The following is a 27,460-nucleotide window of genomic DNA, read 5'->3' on the forward strand; positions in this document are numbered from 1 at the left end:
TTCCTAATGTGGAGCATAAGTACAAATAAGATCAGTAAATGTTAATTATAAAAGCTTGTGACCTAAAAAGTCAGTTCACAAATTGAAACAAATTTTAGATTTCCTTCAAATTTTCATAAATTTTTAGAACTCTTGTTATTTCATAGCAAAACTGAACAAAAACAAGATGAAATATCCTTAAATAAGAATAATTTTTCTTATCAGAAAAAGATCAGGTCATAGTTATAGGATGGATTATACATAACTAAAGAAAGATGAAGTAAATTTAACACTGTTGGACTGACAGACTCAATGTAATTATTTATCCCAACATTATGTACCTCGACATCCTGAACACTGGATAAAAAAGTTGATTAAATCCAGAAGTGCGATGTCCCTGTCTTGCTTATATGATTCAATCCAGTCATCCACCACGGACTGTAGAAAAAAAATATATAAAAATGAAAACTTCAAAATAATTGATATTACAGCAAATAAATTTTTTAAAAGTTTGTGATTTTTATCTGTGTGTGTCTACTTAATCATTTCTCTGTAGCTAAATAAAACTAAAGATTCCTTTATTTTTAAAGGTAATTAAAATATGAGTTACTAGGTTTCAAAAATTTGTTTAGAACACAATATAAATATGACAAGTCTATTACTAAGCAACTATAGATACCAATATTCAAACCACACTGTGAAAATAACACAAAAGCTACACTAAATACACTTATACATAGATAGAAATTTTCTAAGTATCAAAAAAAAAAACCTATTTCATTAGTACTGCATAAAAAGAATACACACCATATATAACCAAATGAATTTCTGTCTGGAATGCAAGAATGAGTCAGTAGTAGGAAATCAAATAATTCAATTTATGAAGTAAAGGAGAGAAATTAAATGATCATATTACTAGATTTCAAAATGGTATCTGATAAAATTATGCAGCCAAGCTTAGTAAACAACTCCTAGAAAAACTAGTTAGATGAAATTAATATACAAACAAGGTAAAGACAAAGATTAAGATATATTTGTTGAAATGCTCAAGACATTTCAACTCAAAAAGGAACAAGGCAAGGATGTTTTAAGATTTTAGTTAAAACAAAAATTAGTAAAATAGTAATAAAGAAAATTCTCCCTTTCCAACGGTTGAAAAAAATACCTAACAGTCTCTACTAAAATGACTAAAAAGATTTACAATGGAAAAAATCTGACAAGACAGGTGATAAAAGATAAATGTATAAAACAACTTTTAGATATTAGCAATATGTAAGAAATATAAATGGATGAGCAGCCTGTTCACAACTACAATTATCTAGGAATAAATTCAAGAAAGGTATAAATGTTATTGCAGAAAATTATGGAAACTCAAAGGATATGGGAAACCACCTAAATAAGTTTCATATATGGAGTTAAAAAAATAAAAGCCTTATAGGTCTATCAATAAAGTCTTCCTAAACTGTTAGGCAAATTTATACTGATTCCATATAGCATACTTGTAGGCAATACTGTTTGAGGTTTCCTTTGGTGGGTATAGAGTATCAGAGAAAATGTATGACAGCAATTTTTAAACACTCTTATATTTTTACTTCTATATGGACATACAATTATATACAGTAAGATGTATGAAACTTCAGTTACACCTTGATGAAATTTTACAAATACATACACCTGGGTAATCCTAACCATCATGAAAATATAAGACATTTCCAAAACGGAAATGGCTCCCTGATGCTCCCTTCCAGTTAAAAAACATTCCCAGCTCAAAGGGTTTAACTATTATTCCCCAACAGTGGACATGTTTTTGAAATTCATATAAACAGTATTATTTTTTATGTTTGATTTATTTTAATCAAAGCTGTATCAGTTGTTATGTGTATTAGTTTTTTTTTTTTTTTTTTTTTTTTTTTTTGCATTGCTGGGTAGCATCTGATTGTATTAACATACCATAATTTACTATCCATTTTACTATTTAAGGACACATTACTGTTTCCATTTTAAGGCTATCATGAATAAAATTGCCATAAACATAATTGTACGTATTTTGATGGGCATAAACTTTGTAGCAAACTTATTAACACATAGAATACATGTGTATAGATGGTTGGTAGATAATGCTATACAATTTTCCAAAACAAGTGTACTAAGTTATACTTCCATCAGCAATTTATGAAATCTATCAATGTATGAGACTGGGTGTTCCACATCCTCACCAATACTATGTGTCATCAATACTATTAATTTAACCACTCTGAGCATATGCCTTCTTTAATGACTTCTTACTACTTAGGAGCAACCACATTCCCTTTTTCCATGTGAAAGAGAGGACTTTTTTTAATTGCTAATGTATACAACACTCTGTTTCTCTGTCTCATCACATTAGTGTCTGGAAGGTTTTACTTTAAAAGTAAAGAGAAAATCAGAGAGAATATTACAGCTGTAGAAGAGGATACAAAGAAAAAGAGGATACCATGAAATCTGTTCAAGGCTCAGCTCTGCTGAATAATGTGTCAAGGACACATTGGCTAATAATGGTGGTGAGGATAAAGAATGGATAAAGCAGGTCAAGTGATTTTAAGACTCACAACCCAAGCAGAAATGCTTTCTGACCAAGGTAAGGAAGTATGGCACAAAGCTAAAGAGGAAGCCATTTCTCTACTTCTACATGAGGCCCATAATTGCGAAAACACTCTGAACATGGTGAACATATTTTAATTCCCAAAGTGACAATATGAATGGATAATCCTACCAGTTACATGTGAGGAGTCCAAAAACAGTCTGAATAAAACGAGTAAACAGGGACTTAAAGTCCTGTTAAGTACTTAAAGTACTAAAATTTAACACAAAGATAATAAAAACAATATAGACAGCATGTAATACAGGACTAGAAAATATAAGAAAATAGAGTGCAGAAATAAATCCAGGTATATACAGAACTTAAAGCTGTGACAAAAGAGATACTTCAATTTTTGAGGAAAAGGAGTGGTTAATTTAATAAATGATTCTGGTATAATTGGTTATGCTTCTGAAAGGAAAGATTTTAAAAGTTATCAGAGAGGGGTAAAAGCCAAAGAATCTTAAAAACTAAACTCCAGAGAGATAAATCCTTCTTGAATTGGCAGACATTGGTGGTTTTCAGAGGCAATGCCAAGTATGGGCATAGGTTGGTAGATTACATAGCATTTCACAATATATAAGGCCTTGGCTTGGTCTAGGGGACAGAATAAAACAGAAAACTACATAAGACACATCAAAATTAAATTGTGGGGAATCGTCACTAGAGAAAATAATTTTTAAGTAGCCATATGGTACATACAGGGGACAAAAGGCTAAGAAATATGGCACACATTTCATCAAAAAGAATAAAAGAATAAAAGCCAAGAGATAATGGAAAGACATATTTAAATACTGAAAGAAAAAAAACTGCCCATCATTTGGTGAAAAAACCCAGCTTCCCGTAATCCCACAAAGATCAATAACTGGACAGCAGTCCACAAACAACTCCAGGAGACACCTAGAGTCCATTTAGAACGTTTAAACAACAAGAAAAGTGAGAAATCATCACACAAGAAGGAAGGCAACTTCATTTTGCATGCATAATCCCATCTCCCAAACTAACACCCCTTCACGGTGCTCAGAAGGAACTTCCCAGCTAAAAAGAGTTCGCGTGCTAGGAGAGGAAGAGTGTGGTGAGCATCCAGCTCCCCCAGCCTTGTAGGGCAGTGTGCAGAAGTCTAGCTTTGGTTTCACCCGTAGATCAGCAACCCATAGATGTACTGAGCTAGCTAAGAACAAAGAATAAAAGCAAAACCTATTAATACCAGACAAGCACCAAGAGCAATCACGGTTCACAGAGATCTACTCTGCAGACAAACTCCGCATATTTTACTACCAGCAAAGCCAAACGTTGGCACAGCCACTGTGGACTCCAGTGGATCTTGCCAGATTCTCCCCACAGATATTTCTGTTAGCCAAAATCAGCTACCTGAGTCTCTACCTGAAACTTTCTCCCACCACCACCAGATCTGCCCCACAGCCAAGCAGGATCTCTATGGCTGCAGAAGTGTAAGAGGCCAGTCACCTGAGTCCCTCTGCAGTCCAATGGGAGCCAAGGAACCACATATGCAGCCAATCTGAGCATCAGCTAGGTGAGTATAAGACACCAGCCTAGTGCCACTTCCCATTGTTCAGCGCTGTTCCCACACTCAGAGGTAGCCTCTCTAGCTATGTACCACTGTCCTAACACTCATCACTGGTCTCCACTGCAGCATGAATGCCCAAGGCTAGAGAAATACGCAGCCACTGGTGAGTGTACCAAAAACCAAGAAACCCTGTAGCTACTGGTAGGCTCAGATCAGACCCTGCCTTCTGTCACTGTCTGGTACCATGTTCCCACAACCCCTCTCCCCCAGCCCAAGCCCCATCCATGGCCTCCCACAGTGTGAGTGCCTGGAAGGAGTATGCAACCACAGGAGACCACACTGCCAGCCAGGGTCTCTACAGCTACCAGTGAGTCCACATTTGGCTCTAGCCCTTGCGACCTGCACTGATACTTATTACTATAACTGTGTCTGAGGCAGGTCTCTTCCACTGCATAGACAACTGCAGCTACCCACCACGGCTGAGTGTGTGCACACCACTGGCTCTGGCCACGATCACTGTCTGCCTAAGTCCCTAGATACCAAACCTGAAGGTGTTACTTAGAACCCAAACAGCCCTTGCAGCCAGTACAGATCTTCCACAGTTCCCCCTAAAATCTACGCAGTTGTCAATGCAGTGGAACATGGTGGCCTGAACCAAAAAGACATCATGCCTTCCTGGACCCAGTGCCACCACATGCCACGTTTCTCACCCTACACCAGCAGACCAAGGTCACTGCATGATTAAGTGTGCCTTCACACACAGGTAAAAGGCTCCCCTTATGGAAGAGGTAACTGCTTCTTCATGCACAGACATGAAAACACAGCTTCAGGATTATAAAGAATCAAGGAAATAGGTCTGCACAAAAGGAATGCAGTATACCTCCAGTAAAGGCCCAAAGAAATCCAGATCCAGAAACTGTTGGACAAAGAATTCAAAATAGTTTTTTGTGCTTGCTTCTGTAGCACATATACTAAACTGAAATGATACAGAGATTACCATGGTCCCTATGCGAGGATGGCATGCAAACTCATTAAGCATTCCATATTAAAAAAAAAAAAAAATTATACACCTAGTCAGAGAGCTATAAGACAACAAAGATAAAGATATCAGAAAAACTATATAATAACAAAATTAGAAGTTTAACAAGAAAAAGAAAACAAAGAACAACAGAAATTTTGGAACTAAAGAATACAATGACTATAATAAAAGAATTAAATAAGAGTTTCAACAATGAACTTGAATAAACTGAAGAGAGAATCAGTAAGCTAGAACACAGATCAAATAAAATATCTAAACATAGCAACAAAATGAAGAGTGAGAAGGAATGAAGACAGCATATGGGCTTTGTGGCATACTGAGAAATAAGATATACATCACTGAAGTCCCAAAGGGAAAAGGAGAAGAAAATGTAGAAAGCTTATTTTAAAAAATAATGGATCAAATTATTTTATATCTCTTTTGATTTCTTTTGAAACACTGTTCAATAGCATGTTTTATCTCCACAAATGTATGGATTTTCAGTTTTCTTCATGTAATTAATTTCTAGTTTCATACTATTGTGGACATAAAATAAATATGCTTGATATGAATTTAATCATCATTAAGATTTGTTTTCTGGCCTAGCATATCTTGGAAAATAGTTCCATGTGAACTTGAGAAGAATGTGTATTCTGTTCTTTTGGATGGAATATCCTGTAAATATCTGTTAGGACTATTAATTTGGCCTAACCTGTCATTTAAGGTTTCCTTACTTACTCTGTATAAATGATCTACGAATTGATGTAAGTGGCGTATTAAAGTCCCCCACAATTACTGGATTGCTATACATTTCTCCCTTTAGGTCTATTAGTATTTTCTTTATATATTTAGGTGCTCCTATGTTGGGTGTATAAATATTTACAAATGCTACATTACCTTATTGGATTGACTCCTTTATCATTATGTAACATGATCTGTTATCTCAAATTACAATCCTTTTTTCAAAATCTACTTTGGCTGGTATAAACAGAGCTAATCCAGCTTTCTTATAGTTTTCATTTGCATGGGATACCTTTCTCCTTCTCTTTGATTTAAGGCATGAGAGACCTTATATCTAAGTAGAGTCTCTCATCATGTAGATGGATTTTCTTTTTGTTATCCATTCAGTCTCTTCACCGTCTTCTGATTTGCAAATTTAGTCCATCTACATTTAAAGTAATTAATGGTAACTATGTACTTAATGCCACTTTGTTAATTATCTCCTCCCTAAATCTTTGTAGTTCTTCTCTATTATTTTCTTCTTAGCTTAAAAAACAGGAAAATGGAAATTTAACATACCAAAATTTATGGGGTGGGGCAAAAGCAATTTTAAGAGGGAAGCTCACAATGATAAATGCTTCCATAAAGAAACGATAAAAACCTCAACCTCAAATAAATAACCTAACTATATACCTAAAGGAACCAGGGAGAAAAGAAAAAAGAATAAAGCCCAAAGTTAGAAGGAAATAATAAAGATGAGAGTAGAAATAAGTGAAATAGAAACTAAAGATAACAGAAAAGATTAATGAAACTAAGAGCTGCTTCTCCTAAAAGTTAAGCAAAACTGACAAACCTTAGAACTCGTCTAGAAGAAAGACAACTCAAAATCAGACATAAAAGACGTTATGACTGATACCACAGAAATAGAAATGATCATAATACTATGAATAACCATATGCTAAGAAAATGGACAACTTAGAAGAAATGGATAAATTCTTAGCAAATAAACCTGCCAAGACCAAACCATTATCTAATTGAAAACCTGAACATGTACTAGTAAGGCGGCGAAGTAAGTTATGAAAAACCTCCTAACAAAAAACAGTACACAAGTCAGCTTCACTGAAGAATTCTACCAAACATTCAAATTAGGATTAATACAAATCCCATCTAACAGAAGAGAAGGGAACTTTACCAAACTCACTCTATGAGGAAAGCATTACCCTGATACCAAAACAAGATAAAGATACCATGCAGACAGGAGAAAATGGAAAGATAAATTCAAAATGCAAAAATAAAGAAACTATCAATCAAGAATACTTCACCTAATAATGCTGTCCTTCAAAACTGAAAGTGAAATAAACAAACTTCGCTAAACAAAAGTTGAGGGACTTCATCACCACAAAACCTGCATTACAAGAAATGCTGAAAAGAGATTTAAACAGAAATAAAAGGACATTGTTCGTAACATGAAAACATGACAAAATACAGAACACCTGGGTGGCTATTGGTTAAGAATCTGCCTTCGAGGGGCGCCTGGGTGGCTCAGAGGGTTAAGCCTCTGCCTTCGGCTCAGGTCATGATCCCAGGGTCCTGGGATCGAAACCCGCATCGGGCTCTCTGCTCAGCGGGGAGCCTGCTTCCCCCTCTGCCTACTTGTGATCTCTGTCTGTCAAATAAATAAATACAATCTTAAAAAAAAAAAAAAGAATCTGGCTTTGGCTTAGGTCATGAGCGTGGAGTCCCAGGATTGAGCCCTACATCGGGCTCCCTGCTCAGGGAGGAGTCTGCCTCACCCTCTCCTCCTGCCCCCACTTGACTCTCTCTCTCCCCAATAAATAAAATATTAAAAAAAAAAATGACAATACAGGACACACTATAAACATAAGCACACAGTCAGACTCAGAATCCCTAGTATTATAATATGGTAGTGTGTTAATTACTTTAGTATAAAGGATAAAGGACAAAAACATTAAAATATTAAATATTAAAACTAGTTATTACTTTAACTTTAATAAATACACAATATAGAAAATGTAAATGTGACATCAGAAACATAAACATCAGACTGAGGGGAATCTTGTAGAGATATCTGCATGCTCATGTTCACTGCATCATTTTTCACAAAGGCCAAAATACAGAAACAACCTAAGTGCCAATCAACGGATGAATGAATGAATGAGGAAAATGCAGTATCTATACACTGGAATACTTTTCAGCCAACACAAAGAAGGAAATCCTGTCATTGTGACAACTGGATGAACCTTCAAGTTGTAATGCTAAGTGAAATAAGTCAGACAGAGAAAAAAATATACTGCCATGATTTCACTTATACAGGGGATTTTTTTTAAAAAGCCAAATCCAGAGAAACAGACACAGAGTGGTAGTTACCAGGGACTGGGAGATAGGGGAAATGAGAAGGAATCAGTCAAAGGATATAAACTCCCAATTATAAGATTAAAAAGATCGGGGGGGGCAATGTACAGAATTAGGATTATAGCTAATCACACTGTATGCTATAATCTTAAATGTCTCACCACAAAAAAAAAAAAAAAAAAAAAAAACAACGGAAATAATACAAGGGGATGGGATGTTATTAGCTAATGCTATAATGGTAATCATTTTGCAACATACAAATATATCAAATCAAAGTTATACACTTTAAATGTACCAAAAAAAAGCAAGATAAAAACTTTTCAGACTAAGAAAACTAAAACAAAACCAAGGAAATGGACTAACATTCCTCTTCAAAGACAAAGACCATTTAGACTGGATAAAAGGACCCAATCACACGATATCTACAAGAGACACACTTTACATACAGAATGAGCTTAAATAGGTTCTACTGAAAGAATGAAAAAAATATGTATCATGCAAACCTTAACTATAATAAAGCTGTTATGACATACTTATATCAGATAAAAGAAAAAATTAAGACAAGGAGTTTTACAAATATTAAAAGAATGATTTTATAATAATAAAGGGGTAAATTCATTATGAAGATACACATTATGAAGAAAACACATTATCAAAAGCTATAGAATACAGCTAAAACAGTGTTTAGAGAAAAATATATAGCTTTAAATATTTATAAAAGAAAGTCTAATGCAATGATTTAAATGTCCACCTTAAGGAACTATATTACAGAGAGAAGAGACAAGATGGCAGAGAAGTAGCAGCCTGAGATGACATCAGGACGCAGGAGTTCAGCTAGATAGTTATCAAACCATTCCGAACACCTACAAACCCCACAGGGCAGCAAACAGAAGAGGAGTAATTCCAGGAACAGAAAATCAACCACTTTCTGAAAGGTAGGATGTGCAGAGAAGCAAATCCGAAGGGACGGGCATATAAACTGCGGGGGGAGAGGCTGGCTCACGGTGGGAGGGGCCGGCTCCTGGCATGCAGTGGAGCAGCTACCACAAAATCTGAACTTTTAGAAGTCTGCTCCACTGAGGGACATCGCTCCAGAAGCTAAACGAGAATGGAGCACTCACGGGGACATGGTGCCTCAGGTCTCCCACAGTCACAAAAGGATCGAGGCTGTCTGAGTGTAGCAGAGCTTGCAGGTATCAGAGCTGGTAAGCCAACTACAGAGACGGAGCCGAGGAGTGTGCTCTCAGCTCGGGGTTACCTTAAACTGTGATCCACGGAATAGCTGGGCCACTGCTCATTGAGCAGGGACCCCACAAGTGGCATGTCTGGGGAGATTCACCTTCTCTCTGAAGGCAGGCATCTGCTTGGTTTGGAGACTCCAAATGGGGCTGTGCACCAGAGATAGAAACACGTGGGACCGGGTGAGCCCAGAATACGGCTAGAGACCAGGAATACAGGAGAGATTAACCGATTTTCTCTGAGGGCACAGTGAGAAGTGGGGCCCTAGCTCTTGGCTCCTCCAGGTGGAGGATGGGAGGCCACCATTTTCATTTCCCTCCTACAGAGCTTTAAGGAAAGCGTTCAAGGAACAAAAACTCCCAAGAGAAAACCCTAGCAGATTACTTAGCCCAGCCCCTGGCAAGGGCGGTGCAATACCGCCTCCGGCAAAACCATTTGAGAATCACTGCAACAGGCCCCTCCCCCAGAAGACCAACAAGAACAACCAGCCAAGACCATGCTCACTGATCAAGGAGAAAAACGGAATTCCAGAAGAGGAGAAAGAAAAGCATGGAATTCATGGCTTTCTCCCCATGATATTTCGGTCTTCCAAAGTTAATTATTTTAATTTTATTTTTTTCTTATTCTAATTTTTTTTAACTTTTCCTCTTTTAATGTTTTTTAACTAGTTTATCTTAACAATAACTTTCTAAAAAATCATTCTAAACCTTCATTATCATAGTCATATTTTATCTTCATAGTATCTAACTTTATTTTTTGTATATATATAGGTTTTTTCCTTATGAAAAAATTCTGGGATACAATTTCTTTCAACAGATCAAAATATACCCTAAATCCACCACAGGGCTTTGTTCTAGTCTCCAGACTGATCAAATTCTCTCCACGTACTTTTTCTTTCTTTTTCCAGCTAACTTATCAATTCCTTTTTTAGATTTTTTAAAAAAATTTTCATCTTGGGACGCCTTGGTGGCTCAGTTGGTTGGACGACTGCCTTTGGCTCAGGTAATGATCCTGGAGTCTCAGGATTGAGTCCCACTTCGGACTCCCAGCTCCATGGGGAGTCTGCTTCTCCCTCTGACCTTCTCCCCACTCATGCTCTCTCTCACTGTCTCTCTCTCAAATAAATAAATAAAATCTTTAAAAAAAAAATTTCATCTTTACATACATATTCCATCCCTTCATCATGTTTACTCTTATTTTGGTGTACATATAAGTTTTCCTTTCTTTAAGAGTTTGGGAGGTAGTTTCTTCTACGACACCAAAATACACCCAAAATCAAGCATGTGGAACTGTTCTATTCACCAGTCTAATACATACATATTTTTTTCCCTTTTTAGAACCCTTTTTTCTCCCCCGCAATTGGGGGTCTCTTCTGATTTGGTTAACATACATTGTTCTGGGGTCTTTCCCACCCTTTTAGTATTTTTTTCTCTCATTCAACTATTCTTATCTGGATAAAATGACGGAAAAATTCACCACAAAAAAAAGAACAAGAAGCAGTATTGATGGCTAGGGACCTACTCAATACGGCCACTGGTAAGATGTCAGATCTAGAGTTCAGAATAACAATTGTCAAGGTGTTAGCTGGACTCGAAAAAGGCATGAAAGATTATTAGAGAAACCCTGTCTGGAGAAATAAAAGCGCTTTCTGGAGAATAAAAGAACTAAAATCTAACCAAGTTTAAGTAAAAAAAGCTATTAATGACATGCAATCAAATATGGAGGCTCTAACTGCTAGGACAAATGAGGCAGAAGACAGAAGTAGTGATACAGAAGAGAAAATGATGGAGAATAAAGAAGCCGAGCAAAAGAGAGACAAACAACTACTGGACCACGAGGGGAGAATATCCAGAGATAAGCGATACCATAAGACAAAACGGTATTAGAATCATTGGGATTCCATAAGAAGAAGGGGGCGGGGAGCAAAAGGTATACTGGATTGAATTACATTGAGAATTTCTCTAATATGGAAAATGAACAAACATCAAAATCCAGGAGGTAGAGAGAAATGCCCCTCAAGATCAGTAAAAATAGGTCCACACCCCATCATCTAATAGTAAAACTTTCAAGTCTTAGTGACAAAGAGAAAATCCTGAGAGCAGCTCAGGAGAAGTCTGTAACATACACTGGCAGAAATATTAGATTGGCAGCAGACTTATCCACAGAGACCTGGCAGGCCAGAAAGGACTGGCATGATACATTCAGAGGAGTAAATGAGAAAAATATCCAGCCTAGGATACTATATCCAGGTAGGCTGTCACTGAAAATAGGAGAGATAAAAAGCTTCCGGGACAAACAAAAATTAAGAAAATTTGCAAACATCAAACCAGCCATACAGAAAATATTGAAAGGGGTCCTCCAAGCGAAGAGAGAGCCTAAAAGTAACAGACCACAAAGGAACGGAGACAACATACTGTAACAGTCACCTTACAGGCAATACGATGGCACTGAATTCATATCTCCCAATAGTTACCCTGAATGTGAATGGGATAAATGCCCCAATCAAAAGACACAGGGTATCAGAATGTATTAAAAAAAAAAAAAAAAACAAGACCCATCGATATGCTGTCTACAAGAAACTCATTTTAGACCCAAAGACACCTCCATTTGAAAGTGAGGGGGTAGAAAATAATTTACCATGCTAATGGACATCAAAAGAAAGCTGGGGTGGCAATCCTTATATCAGATAAATTACATGTTAAGCCAAAGACTATAACAAGAGATGAGGAAGGACACCCTATCATACTTAAAGGGTCTGTCCAACAAGAAAATGTAACAGTTTTAAATGTCTATGCCCCTAACCTGGGAGTAGCCAATTATATAAACCAATTAATAACAAAATCAAAGAAACACATTGACAATAATACAATAACAGTAGGGGACTTTAACACCTCCCTCACAGAAACGGACAGATCATCTAAGCCAAAGATCAACAAGGAAATAAAGGCTTTAAATGACACACTGGACTACACGGACATCACAGATATATTCAGAACGTTCCATCCGAAAGCAACAGAATACACATTCTTCTCTAGTGCACATGGGACATGCTTCAGAATAGATCACATCCTGGCTCACAAAATCACGTCTTAACCAGTAGCAAAGATGCGATCGTTCCCTGAATATTTTCAGACCACAATGTTCTAGCTCTGAAGCGAGAACTCAATCACAAGAGGAAAGCTGGAAAGAACAGAAATACACAGAGGCTAAAGAGCATCCTACTAAAGAATGAATGGGTCAACCAGGAAATTAAAGAACTGAAAAAATTCAGGAAAGAAATGAAAATGAAAACACAACTGCTCAAAATCTGTGGGACACAGCAAAGGCAGTCCTGAGAGGAAAGTATATAGCGATACAAGCCTTTCTCAAGAAAGAAGAAAGGTCTCAAGTACACAACCTAACCCTACACCTAAAGGAGCTGGAGAAAGAACAGCGAAGAAAGCCTAAACCCAGCAGGAGAAGAGAAATAATCACAATCAGAAAAGAAATCAATGAAACAGAAGCCAAAGAACGGTAGAACAAATCAATGAAACCAGGAGCTGGTTCTCTGAAAGAATTAATAAGATTGATACACACCCCTGGCCAGACTTCTGCAAAAGCAAAGAGAAAGGACCCAAATTAATAAAATCGTGAATGAAAGAGGAGAGATCACAACCAACACCAAAGAAATACAAACAATTTTAAGAACGTACTATGAGCAACTATAGGCCAGCAAATTTGACAATCTGGAAGAAATGGGTGCATTCCTAGAGACATATAAACTAACAAAACTGAACCAGGAAGACAAAGAAAACCTGAACAGACCCATAACCAGTAAGGAGATTGAAGCAGTCATCAAAAATCTCCCAACAAACAAGAGCCCAGGGCCAGACGGCTTCCCAGGGGAATGCTACCAAGCATTTAAAGAAGAATTAATACCTATTCTCCTAAACTGTTCCAAAAAAATGGAAATGGAAGGAAAACTTCCAAACTCGTTTTATGAGGTCAGCACTACCTTGATCCCAAAACCAGACAAAGACCCCACCAAAAAAAGAGAATTACAGACCAATATCCTTGATGAACACGGATGCAAAAATTCTCATCAAAATACTAGCCAATAGGCTCCAACAGTACATTAAAAGGATTATTCACCCCGACCAAGTGGGATTTATTCCAGGGCTGCAACGCTGGTTCAACATCCTACAACTCAATCAATGTGATACAGTACATTAATAAAAGAAAGAACAAGAACCGTATGATACTCTCAACAGATGCTGAAAAAGCATTTGACAAAGTACAGCATCCCTTCTTGATCGAAACTCTTCAAAGTGTAGGGATAGAGGATACATATCTCAATATCATCAAAGCCATCTATGAAAAACCCATGTCGAATATCATTCTCAATGGGGGAAAACTGAGAGCTTTTCCCCTAAGGTCAGGAACACGGCAGGAATGTCCACTATCACCACTGCTATTCAACATAGTACTAGAAGTCCTAGCCTCAGCAATCAGACAACAAAAAGAAATAAAAGACATCTGAATAGGCAAGGAAGAAGTCAAACTCTCACTCTTTGCAAATGATACAATACTTTATGTGGAAAACCCAAAATACTCCACTCCAAAAATGCCAGAACTCATATAGGAATTCACTTACATGTCAGGATATAAAATCAATGCACAGAAACCAGTTGCATTTCTATACACAAACAACAAGAGAGAAGAAAGAGAAATTAAGCAGTCGATCCCGTTTACAATTGCGCCCAAAACCATAAGATACCTAGGAATAAACCTAACCAAAGAGGCAAAGACTCTGTACTCAGAAAACTATAAAGTACTCATGAAAGAAATGGGGAAAGACACAAAGAAATGGAAAAATGTTCCATGCTCATGAATTGGAAGAACAAATACTGTGAAAATGTCTATGCTACCTAAAGCAATCTACATGTCTAATGCAATCCCCACCAGAATACCATCCATTTTTTTTCCAAAGAAATGGAACAAATAATCCTAAAATTTATATGGAACCAGAAAAGACCCTGAACAGCCAGAGCAATGTTGACAAAGAAAGCCAAAGTTGGTGGCATCACAATTCCAGACTTCAAGCTCTACATTACAAAGCTGTCTCCATCAAGACAGTATGGTACTGGCACAGAAACAGACCCATAGATCAATGGAACACAACAGAGAGCCCAGAAACAGACCCTCAACTCTATGGTGAAATAATCTTTGACAAAGCACGAAATGGAAATGGAAAAAAGACAGTCTCTCCAACAAATGGTGTTGGGAAAACCGGACAGCCACATGCAGAAGAATGAAACTGGACCATTTCCTTACACCACACACAAAAATTGACTCAAAATGGATGAAAGACCTCAATGTGAGAACAGGAATCCATCAAAATCCTTGAGGCGAGCATAGGCAGCAACCTCTTCGACCTCGGCCGCAGCAACTTCTTCCTAGTAATATCGCCAAAGGCAAGGGAAGCAAGGGCAAAATGAACTATTGGGACTTCAAGATCAACAGCTTTTGCACAGTAAAGGAAACAGTCAACAAAAACCAAAAGACAACCGACAAAATAGCAGAAGATATTCGCAAATGACACAGCAGATAAAGGGCTAGTATCCAAAATCTATAAAGAACTTATCAATCTCAACACCCAAAGAACAAATAACCAATCAAGAAATGGGCAGAAGACATGAACAGACATTTCTACAAAGAAGACATCCAGATGGCAGTTGGCCAACAGACACATGAAAAAGTGCTCTGCACCACTCGGCATCAGAGAAATACACATCAAAATCACAATGAGATACCACCTTACACCAGTCAGAATGGCTAAAATGAACAAGTCAGGAAACGACAGATGCTGGCGGGGATGCAGAGAAAAGGGAACCCTCCGACACTGTTGGTGGGAATGCAGGCTGGTGCATCCACTCTGGAAAACAGCAAGCAGGGTCCTCAAAAAGTTGAAAATAGAGCTACCCTACGACCCAGCAATCACACTACTGGAATTTACCCTAAAGATACAAATGTAGTGATCCAAAGGGGCACGTGCACCCGAATGTTTATAGCAGCAATGTCCACAATGGCCAAACAATGCAAAGAACCTAGATGTCCATCAACAGATGAATGGGTAAAGATGTGGTATATATACACAATGGAATACTGTGCAGCCACCAAAAGAAATGAAATCTTGCCATTTGCAACGACGTGGATGGAACTAGGGGGTATTATGCAGAGTGAAATAAGTCAATCAGAGAAAGACAATTATCATATGATCTCTGATATGAGGAATTTGAGGCGGAAGGGCAGGGGGTTTTAGGGGATAGGGAAGGGAAAAAAATGAAACAACATGGGATCGGCAGGGAGACAAACCATAAGAGACTCTTAATCTCACAAAACAAACTGAGGGTTGCCGAGGTGAGGGGGGCATGGAGAGGGCGGTTGGGTTATGGAAATTGGGGAGGGTATGTGCTATATTGAGTGCTGGTAAGTATGTAAGCCTGATGATTCACAGACCAGTACCCCTGGGGCAAATAATACATTATATGTCAATAAAACAATAAATAAAGAAAAAAATTTTAAAAATTCAATAAAAAGAAACTCTATTACATTTTAATATGAGTTGCCCTCTTTAGGGAGTAGGGAAAGATAAGCAATACAATTTCAAGATTATCAGTAAGAAGACTTTTTTTGTTTTTAAGTAATCTCTACACCCAACATGGGACTCAAACTTACAATCCCAAAATCAAGATTCAAATGCTCTATTGACTGAGCAACCAGGCACCCCACAAAGAACACTTCTGGTAACAAACGTACAGTCTCTCAAAGTGAAGGTCACAGCTTTCAAGTATCTGAATTGTAAGTTAAAGTCACAGAATCTCGCAGGGACCTAAGCTGACAGAAGCTCTATGATCACCTATAAAAGGCTTCCAATGTTGACCGGGAAAACCAATACCCAGCTGATCAAGAGGAAATAACAGAAATACATGGCAGATTTTTGTAATGCAGACTTGGTAGTCACACATTATCACTTTTGGTAATACTTCACTGGCAATAACTTGTTAACCAGCCACATCTCAGTGCAAGGGGAGTGGAGACACAATCTCCAGTACTCTCCTTAAACTTTCTCTGCTATGAAAAGGAAAAAATAAATTTTTGGTAAGTGGCCATTCATGTCTGCCAAAAGCTGCCCCTCTGGCTTAAGCTATTTATATGCAGGCTTCTTCCCTCAGAAGAAATACTCACCTGCATGAATATTGTTAATTCTATTTACTGGAGCAAAAAAGCTAAGCAATCTAAATGTCTGCAAAGAAATGTTTCACTAAATTATGGTGTATATATATACAGTTAAACAAAATATAGCTATTAATACAAATGAGCTGTTATCTATAAGTTAACACTAATGATATAAAGGTTGTTTATGACATACTAAGTAAAAAAATAGGTATATGATTCTAAATTTAAAATAAGTTATATCATATACACATACATATTTATATAACATGGAAATCGGTATGAAAACTTCAAACTGTGACACTGATAGGGTTGTCCTCAATTTCTCTCAAAACATTTAAATATAAGACTTCACTACAAAAAAAAACTCTAAGAACTTAGCCACAGATCCTCAATAAGAAAACCATATGCAGCATTTGAATCAGTTTACAGTAAAAGGAGAAAAATCATTGCATTTGCTGTAACGATTTTATCATATTCTAATAGAGGAGAGTATAATAAAGAATTTGAGGTATTTAGAAAAATAACATTTTAAAAATTGGGAAAGAAAAACTAAAACAAAAGCAAAAAAGTCAGGGTTCAAGGAGAAAATACAAATAGTCAATGTTGTAGTTAAAAATGAGTTTTAAATCTTCTTCTAAGCTTTTTATAAGCTAAACCTAAAAGAAAGGTCAATCAATTCAATCTGGGTCTCTGTATAGTACACTGAGTGCATATTCTTCAAATTCTAGTAGATAAATATTCCTCTTTCAGCAGGCCATTTGATTAGACCTTGGTTAAGCAGACAAGGACACAGAGAATTAGTATTCTATAGTGTTGCTTAAGAGAGATTCATTTGCTTCAGAGGAAGACAAGCAGATGGCAAAAATAACACACTACATTATAAACTGAAGACCCTAATAGAAATCTTAAATGAAGGGCCCTCCCTCTTCCAAACGGAGAATGACTATATAATAATTAATATTTAGATGATTTTTCATGTAGCTCTTAGCAATATCATATACAGGTTTTCCGTGAATGTAAATGTAAATAACTATCCAGGTAGACTGACAGTTCTTTATTACGCCATGAGACTAGACTGTTACTTAACCCTCAGGTATAAGCTAAAATGTTCTTCGGTTTTCAGAGCTCTCCAAAGACTTTTTTTTTTTTTTTTTTTTAACTTCAAGGGTGAAAAAAACAGATTGATCCTACACATGTTATTTCTTTCACTGCTACTCCTATTCCTACTATATTAACTAACTGCAGTTTCTGGCCAATGTGATCCCATCACTGCCCTTTTATACAATACTACTGCATAAGTACAAATTCATTTTTAAGCTCAGATAAGTGGTATGACCCTTCAATGATAGGCCAGATTTTATTCCATAGTTAGGAATGGAATCATAGATTATAGTATCACTTCAATGCCATTTTTCAGACAAATAAACATAAAGTCCCATACACAGCATATTTCATAATTTCACTGGATATTCATCTTAGTTTTCTCTTGTGTTTTGTTAGTATTTGCTTTTGAAATAGAAAGACACTACTGACAAGTAAATAAGCCTGAATACTATAAAAATGATGTCTAAATAAAATGGTACAGAAAAATTAAAATGACACTTTAAATAGCATCCTTCTTAATGTCAAGCTTTTATAATATTTCTTTCTGGTAACATGTCTTTGCACTTGTGATATTTATCTTGCAGAGGTTCTCATGTGAGGAATTTTTCAGATGACAACCTGAATATGAGTTCCTGAGATACTGGTCATCACACTTCCATTCAGGACAAAACAACTGCTAGGGCAAGCAAGGTAGTAAAGCCTGCAGGATACAAGCAAGGCTATGGATTCTTGCAGGGGTTGTCAGAGAAAGAAAGAGCACAAAATTAAGTACTTTTCTGAGCTAAGCATGAGATAGGTGGATACCAGCCAAAATCCCCCCCAAAAAAACAAAAAACAAAAGCCTGCAAAGAATGCTACTTCTTCTTCCTTCAAAAACTAGAGCCTTCAGAGATCACTTTATCTTCTTTAGGATAGTAGAAGACCTGAGATATGTGGTCCTAGGAAGGCGTGCTATAAATTCATGGCCTCAGAGGAACTGCAGGGGACCACTAGGGTAAGCTGAGTTTCCTCCTATTCCTAAGGCTGGAAAAGTACCATCCAATTAACATAATTGTTAGTTATGTGATACTCACAGGAATGGAGACCATAACATCTAGTATACATGAATTTGTGCCAAAGGAGGGATCCTAATAATTTGACTTGACCATCCAAATTGAAGAGCGCCTTAAGAAGTCAAAGCGAAATAATATGCCTAAAAGACTCACTCATCAGCCAAGATGGGTATATTTGAAGCAAATGGGAAATTTAAAGAATGGAAAGGACATTCTCAAAGTTAAAAAAATAAAAAATAAAAAACTTTCAAATTTAAATACTCATTGGTTCAATGAAAGAATAATCACTATGGAAAATGAATTTAATGTCCTGGAAGTTCAGTGCGGGGGGGTGGGGAATCTCAAGATAAAAGAAAAATATACAAACAATTCATAAGGAAAGGGGTAAAATTCTTGGCAGATGTTATTTAGGAGATATAACATACACAAGTGTTTAACAAGGAATGAAAAGAAACACAATTAAGTTGATCATTTTAAGAGGTACCTAATCAATAAAAGATTTGAGTCTGAACATAAACATGGCTTATCTAGTTCCTGCCAGAATGGGAAAATGACACAAATAAGCATAGCCAGGTAAAATTCATGAATTCCAAGGAAAAGAGAAAATCTCATCAATATCGGGACCCAATTAAACACAACATATAGAAACTCTACTTCCACATACAAAGCATCCATCTGCATTCAATGCTTCTCTCTTAAGATAAGCAAATAGCTGCAAACACCAGAGATCTGAGCAAAACCTCTGCACAGCAATTACCAATTTACTGTGCCTTAGCACCAGTATCTGCTCTATAATAATGGACTAGACTTTACAAGCACTTTTCCTTCAAAGTAAACACTATGCTAAGCTTTATTAGCAAAGGGCTCTGAAAAGATACTCAAGGAAGGGGGACTTCTCTTCCTGGTTTTGATGTTAGAGTTTTGTGTTTTTTTACTCTTGCCGCATAATCCACCAGAGGTGGTCTATCTCATCCTCACGCTAAGAGTGTGCAGTTCTTTGGTATTCTTGTGCCCCAGCCTGGGAATGGTTACCCTCTTTATGTAGCCCTCCTAACACAGACACTGGCATGCTCCAAGTCACATCTGGCAGCAGTGCCTCATCTTCCACTGTAATACGGTCTACCACAGCAACACGACTCTATCTCAGAATATAGTTTCCTGCTGCCTAGCAAATGTGAACCAGTTCTGGCTAAGGCAATCCAGTGAACCTCTCTGTCACTCAACAGGCTGCAAACCCACCTTCTCCAATAAGGCCCAAACCCAGGTCTCAGGAAGAGAACCGGTTCATCCAAGTCCTTCTTCCCTTGAGAAATGTCTTTGAAGCCTAGAGTCTCATTTACATCTACTCTACATCTTTACAATTATTCCTTTACCATAATTTATCAACTACATATAATTTTACCAATTCAAATAACTGTGTGGTTTCTGACTCTGGGTTAAATCCAGATTGGTTTGGAACTGGTCCCACTAGTAGTTAAAGAAGATAAACGAGTAAAGATTAGATTTGGGGATTGGTTTGATAATGCTTTGGGGATTAAGCACAGGGCTGAGCTCCTTGCCAAGGAAAAGGGATACTAGTAATCTATGGCGTGCAGTAGTTTCAGAAAACCAATCAAGCTATCACCTGTGGTACACTGCGATGAAGCAACAACTCAAGTGTATCTTTGAAAGTTTAAGTGGCTGCTGCATTTGCCATTATGGCAGTAATGATAACTGTAAGAAGAGTGGTATAAGACAGATCCTTTTGTACATACTTGAGCACTTAGAAAATGACAAGCTCAGTCCACAATGAGAGAACCAGAGAGCTTCTAGGATTCCCCAAGAAGAATTCTCTTCTTTCTTGTAGATGTGGGGCTGGCACTGCTGAAATTCAAGGCAAAAATCTAATTGGATAGGTTTCTGAATTACAACAACAGTTTATTTCAGTCTCATCAAGTTTCTCATTTGAAAATTAGGACCTGGATCAGGAAAAGAATGGGATCCTGAAACTGGGAACAGAGATACCTGGTTTGTCCTACATGAAATTTAATAATTTTGAACCTGTCCCTATTCCCCCCTCTGTAAACCCCACTCATAGCTGGGAGGCTCCAATACCAGTGAAAGCAGCTTGCTTTCCAGTGTCTGAGAACACTAGCCTTCTCTGGCTTGAAAAATCTCTGATAATCTCATGGGGGCAGATACCTTGAAGAGGAATGCTCATTAAGATCCACAACCATCCTATGACCTCTAGATCCATAACTAGGGTAAAATCTCAATATACTCCAGGAAGACAAGTATACACAATGACCCAGCAGGAAAAAGCTTAAATACCCAACAGAAACTCAAGGGCCACATGTGAGAGTGGGTTCTAGAAGCAACTGACCAAGGGGAATAAAATATAATGCTATGTCAGACCAAACTAATGGGTAGGAGCACACTTAACTATAGACTCCAGATTTAAGATATTAGTTCATGTAGCTAGAAATGAGTGTAATACCTTATCTGGTTTGTGAGCAAAAAGTTGCCTTTAAAGGTTGAGATGAACAAGCTTCCCTGGCATTGATATGGAGGGAGTAAAGAATCCAGTGATTTAGGAATATGGAACTGGATTTATCATGTAAGAATTTCATACCCCTATTCCTCCTCAACTGTGTTCTACAAGAGAGTCCAGAAAACAATGAGAACCATACTGGTAAAAGCAGAATCTACATCCTTATAAAGGTCTGTGATTAGTCTCCCCTGGTGTGAATATAGGGTATGCGGCCATTAAGAAAACCTCCCAGGTTTCAAGGGAGCTAAGAGCATCCAAGGTAACAGCCCAAGTGGCCACACCTAATAAAAGATAAGGTGGGAACATTATGTGTTAAGGGCAGTAAGGATGTACTGGTAATCAGAATGCCTTGCCCTACAGAGATCTTTGGCAATAGGTAATGATTAGAATACCCCTGGGAACAAAATAGGTCAAAGCCTACCATAATACTGTCTGATTTATGTAACAGAAAAAAATCTAGATCTGGCTGCCAGAAGTCTAACTTGTATCAACCAACATGGTGGAGAGTTAAAGCATTCGCTAGTTGACAATCCTGAGTTAGTTCACAGACTCAGAGAACATTAAAGGGCATGGAGACCAAGTACGTCCCTTGAAGAAACACCTTGAGTAACTATTACAAGCACACACCATACATTCTTAAATCCTTCCTCAGAGATTTGCGGCTGTTAATTGGAGGTATGATGTGCTGTGAAAAGGAATTATCTAGACATTTCATGTATAAATAGACACCGTCTCTGAACTGACCTTAATTTCTAGGGATCCAAAATGTTACTGTGGTCCACCGGTTAAATTAGGGACTTACGGTAGTCAGGTGATACATGCGGTTGTAAATCAAGTCTAACTGATAGTGAACATAAATAGATCAGGGACCCACTCTGTGGTTATTTCCTTGGTTCCTATATATACACTTGGGAAAGACATACTTGGCAACTGGTAGTACCCCATTTGGATTTTCTGATCCATGAGGTAAGGGGCATAATGGTAGGAATATCTAAAGTTCATGGAATTTCCTCTTCTTATCAAAACTGTAAACTAGAAACAATGTTACATCTCTGAAGTAGGTGCAGAGTTTAATCAGACTTCAAAAAACAGGTGGTGAAAACTACTATATCCCCAATAAACTCACCAGTTTGGCCTACATAAAAACTGGAAAACTACTATGGATTATCATAAACTTAATCAGGTGGTGACTTTCACTTTAACTGCAATTCGTAACACTTGATATGCAGCTACTAACCACGCTAATGCTTTTTTCTTCAAATAAAAAGGCCCTCTCAAAGTAAGCTGTTATTGTGTATAAAGTATAAGGATCACAAATAAGGATACCTTCCCACTGTTGCTTCTGCACTATGTTAATGCTCCTAATCCCTGCCATAATGTAGTTGTCTTGGCCATCTATTATCGCACAATTTCTGAACATCAGGAGTCCAAACACAGCTCACCTAAATCTGGTTAGGGTCTCACAGGCCTGCAATCAAGGTATTTACTGCTCTATATTCTTATTTGGAGGTTCAAATGGAAAAGAATCCACTTCCAAGCTAACTTATATTGTTGGAAGAATTTATTTCCTTGTGACTGGCTGTAGAACTGAGGGCCCTGACCTCCTGCTAGCAAGTGGCTGAAGACAACTCTCCAATCCAAAAAGATATGAAAAGTTCCTCGCCACAGAGGCTTCCCCAACATCACTTACTTTTTGTCTAACCAACAAGAAAAAACCCTAAAGCAAGTGTGCTAGCAAGACAGCATCTACATAACATAACGAAATCACAGAAGAGCCCTACAGCATCATGGCTATAACTGATGATTAGAAGCAAGCCACGGGTCTCACTCAAAGGAAGGGATCAAGAGCATGAATACCAGGAAGTAGCAGTCATTAGGGGCCACACTTGAAATCTGTCCACCACAAAAATCCACAGACATCTTCATCATCTCTACATTCCAGAAAACATGATCCTTCTCCACTATTTTGATGACATGCCCAGGACCACTGAATGGGCAGATACTTTAGTGAGATAGCCACTGGACCCCAGATTTTTAAGGGGTTATCTCTCAACCTCTACTTTGCATATATCTTAATAAAGCTTTAAATGTATCTGCTACTTCCTGACCATCCTATTGAATTAGCACAATGCTGTCAGAAATAAAATTATGTAAATACCAGAAGAAAACAATGAAAAGAAATGAAAAATTTAAAAAGCAGGATTGGGGGTGGGCAAGAAAAAGGAGGGGGCTGCTATGTTGGTCACTGTACCATTTTGCCTTTTTAAAAAATCATGTGCATGTATTGTTTAGATAAAAATAAAATATGGTTTATAAAAAGAAGAAAATAAAGATGTAGATCAAAAGATAAACAGAAATAGAAATGCTAAAGTGGCAATATTAACATCAAATTGACATGAAAGATAAGCACTAAACAGGAAATAAAGATTTATAATGGTAAATGGTTAAGTATTCATGGTATTTAAGCAAATAAATATTGGAACTAGGATGTAATGCTATGTGAAATACAGAAATATTTGGACCTAGGATATAATGCTATGTGAAATAAAGTAAATATTAAGTATTTACTTTAAGTCTGCTTTTATGGATTTAGAATTCTCAACTCCAACAGGATTTCATCTACATTTTTTTCTAATTGTTTTATTTTATTATTATTACTTAATACTTTACTACAACTAGACGTTGGGGTACAGTATGATGTAACATACTTTTTTTCAAGTTGTTAATCAGTTGTCAATTGTGAATAGAAAGAGACAGAACATAATTTTTAACATTAATTATTATATATACTTGGGTCTGCTTTTGTTCAACTGATCCATCTGCCAGCAGATGAACCAATGACATACATTAACATTTTCTGTAGCTTTATGATACAGTCTACTAATTAGTAAAGTGAGCCCCTCATGACTCATTTTTAGGATTTTCTTACCTAATTAAATCTGTACTTCACTTTAGCAATACCAAAAACAATCTCTAAAACTTTTATTGTTTCTGCATTATATACATAAATAAATTTTAAAAGACTTTTAAAGGAAATGTAAATGGACAATAAATATTTCAGAAAAAATGTAACCTGAGTTACTCCTAATCAGGGAAACAAATTCCTGAGAATTCAAAATGCCACCATTTTTGTCTATCAATATGACAAATTTTAAAAGTTTAAAAATTATTAAGTCTTAGTGTTACCAAGTCTTTGGAAAATACATAAGTTCTTTTCTTTTTAATTCAAGTAAAATTAACAAGTATTTTATTAGTTTCAGGTGTAAAATATAACGATTCAACAATTTTATACGTTTCTCAGTGCTCATCAAGGTAAGTGTACACTTAATCCCCTGTATCGATTTCACATCACTGATGCAACTTAACTCCCCTCCGGCAACCACCGGTTTACTCTCTGTTTTTGAGTCTTTTTAAATTCTATTTCTTTACCATTCTTTGTTAACTTGTTTTATTTCATAAATACTACACAAGTGAAATGTAGTTTTGTTTTTCTCTGTATTTCACATAGCATTATATCCTAGGTCCATCCATGTTGTCGCAAATGGCAAGATCTTACTCTTCTTCACAGCTGGGAAATATTGCGGGTGTTCATGTCTCTCTGTGTGTGTGCACCCCATCTTCAACCATTCATCTATCAATGGACACTAAGATTGCTTCCATATTGTGGCTACTGTAAATGATGCTGCAAGAAACCTAGGGATGTATGTATCTTTTGAAATTAGTGTTTTCATTTTCTTTGGGCAAATACACAGAAGTGGAATTACTGGATCATACGGTAGTTCTATTTTTAGTTTTCTGAGGAAACTCCATAATGTTTTCCATAGTGGCTACACCAACTGTACTCCCACCAACAGTGCATGGGGGTTCCTTTTTCTCCACATCCTTGCCAAAACTTGTTATTTCTTGTACTTTTTGTTTAAGCCATTTTGACAGGCATAAAATAGTATCTCATTGTGGTTTTTATTTGCAGTGCCCTGATAACTAGTGATGTTGAATAACTATCTTCTCATATTTCTTTTGGCTGGCTGTACATCTTTTTTGAAAAATGTCTATTCAGGTCCTCTGCCCATTTTTGATTGGATTATTTGTTCTTTTGGAGTGCAGGTGTATATATTTTTTATGTATTTTAGATACTAACCCCTAGTTAAGACCTATCATTTGCAAGAGTAGGTTTTTTTATTCTATTGATGGTTTCCTCTGCTGTGCAAGCACTTTTTATTTCGATGTAGTCCCAACAGTTTAGTTTTGCTTTTGTTACTCTGCCAGAGTAGACATATCTAATGTGTTTCTATAGCCAAGGTCAAAGAATTTACTGCCTATGTTTTCTTCTAGGAATCTTATAGTTTTAGGTCTCAGATTTAGGTCTTTAATCCGTCTTGAGTTTATTTATGTGTATGATGTATGAAAGTGGTCCAGTTTCATTCCTTTGCATGTAGCTGTCCACTTTTCCCACCACGATCTGTTAAAAAGAATTTTTTGCCCCATTGTACATTCTTTCCTCATTTGTCATAGGTTAACTGACCGTATAAGCATGTGTTTATTTCTAGACTCTATTTTGTTCCACTGGTCTATGCATCTATTTTTTTTTTTTTTTTTGCCAGTACCATACCATTTCAATTACTACAGCTTTATAATATACCCTGAAAACTGGAATTTTGATACCTCTGGCTTTGTCCGTCCTTCCTTTTCAAGATTACTATGTTGGGTCTTCTGTAGTTCCATACAAACTTCAGGATTATTTGTTCAAGTTTTCTGGAAAATGTTGCTGGTATTTTGATGGGAACTTCATTACATCTGCAAATTGCTTTGTGTAGTATGGACATTTTAACAATTTGTTTCTCCAATCCACTATCTTTCCAAGTGTTTGTTACCTTCAATCTCTTTCATCAATATTAAATAGTTTTCTGAGTATAGGTCTGTCACCTCCTGGTTAATTTTATTCCATGGTATTTCATTCTTTGTGGTTCAACTGTAAACGGGACTGTTTTCTTAATTTCTCTTTCTACTATGTCATTACTAAAGATATGCAACAGATTTCTGCATACTAATTTTTTATTCGAGGACTTGACTGAGTTCACTTATCCATTCTGGTAGTTTGGGGTGGTCTTTAGGGTTTTCTATATATAGAATCACGTCAACTGCAAATACTGGAAGTTTTAGTTCTTTATGAATATAGATACCTTTTATTTCTTTTTCTTGACTGATTGCTCTGGCTAGGACCTCCAGTATAAAAGTGGTGAGAGTGGAATGAAAGTGGTGAGACTGGACATTTGCGTCCTGTTTATCATAAAGGCAAGGGCCTCAGTTTTCACCACTGAGTATTATGTTAGCTATGGGTTATTCACACATGGCTGTATTTTGTTAAAATATGTTCCCTCTAAACCTACATTTCTTAGGGTTTTTATCATGACTGGATATTGTACTTAGTCAAATGCTTTTTTGGCATTTGTAGAGATTATATGGTTTTTATCCTTTTTGTTATTAAAGCAATGTATCACATTCATTGGTTTGTGAATACTGAGTCACTCTGCATCATGGGAATAAATCCCACTTGATCATGGTGAATGAATTTTTTAATATATTATTAGACTTGTCTTGTTAATATTTTGTTGAGGATTTTTGCATCTATGTTCCTCAGAAATACTGGAATATAATGTTCCCCCACTTTTTTTTTTTTTTTTTTTTTTTTTTTTTTTGTATCTTTATCTAATTTGGGAATCAGAGTAAGGCTAGCTTCACAGAACGAATTTGGGAGCTTTTTTTCTCATCTGTTTTTTTGGAATGGTTTGAGAAGTATAGTTATTAACTCTTCTTTGAATGTCTGGCAGAATTTGCCTGAGACACCATCTGGTCGTGGACTTTTTATTAGTGGTGGGAGTTATTTTCTGTTTGTTTGTTTGTTTATCACTGATTCAATTTTATCACTGGCAATCAATCTGTTCACATTTTCTTATTTCTTCCAGATTCAGTTTTCAAGGTTTAATGTTTCAAAGAATTTCTCCGTTTCTTCTATGTTGTCAAATTTGTTGGCATTCCAAAATAGATATTTTCAAGGGAAGAGTTCAGATGGTGGAAGAAGAGT

General features: G+C 36.7%; 1 protein-coding gene across 1 annotated transcript in view; it reads right to left on the reverse strand.

Annotated features, from left to right (window-relative positions):
• LOC111154994 (stromal antigen 1) overlaps window positions 1-27,460 on the reverse strand; it is a 432,305-nt gene that overhangs the window by 219,400 nt on the left and 185,445 nt on the right. Inside the window, exon 5 of the mRNA XM_022514974.1 lies at window positions 321-417. Within this exon, the coding sequence (XP_022370682.1) occupies window positions 321-417 (97 nt within the window). The remainder of the gene's footprint in view (window positions 1-320; window positions 418-27,460) is intronic.

The sequence above is a fragment of the Enhydra lutris genome, unplaced genomic scaffold (genome assembly GCF_002288905.1).
Source record: "Enhydra lutris kenyoni isolate GAN:26980312 unplaced genomic scaffold, ASM228890v2 scaffoldscaffold39, whole genome shotgun sequence".
Classification (NCBI taxonomy): domain Eukaryota; kingdom Metazoa; phylum Chordata; class Mammalia; order Carnivora; family Mustelidae; genus Enhydra; species Enhydra lutris.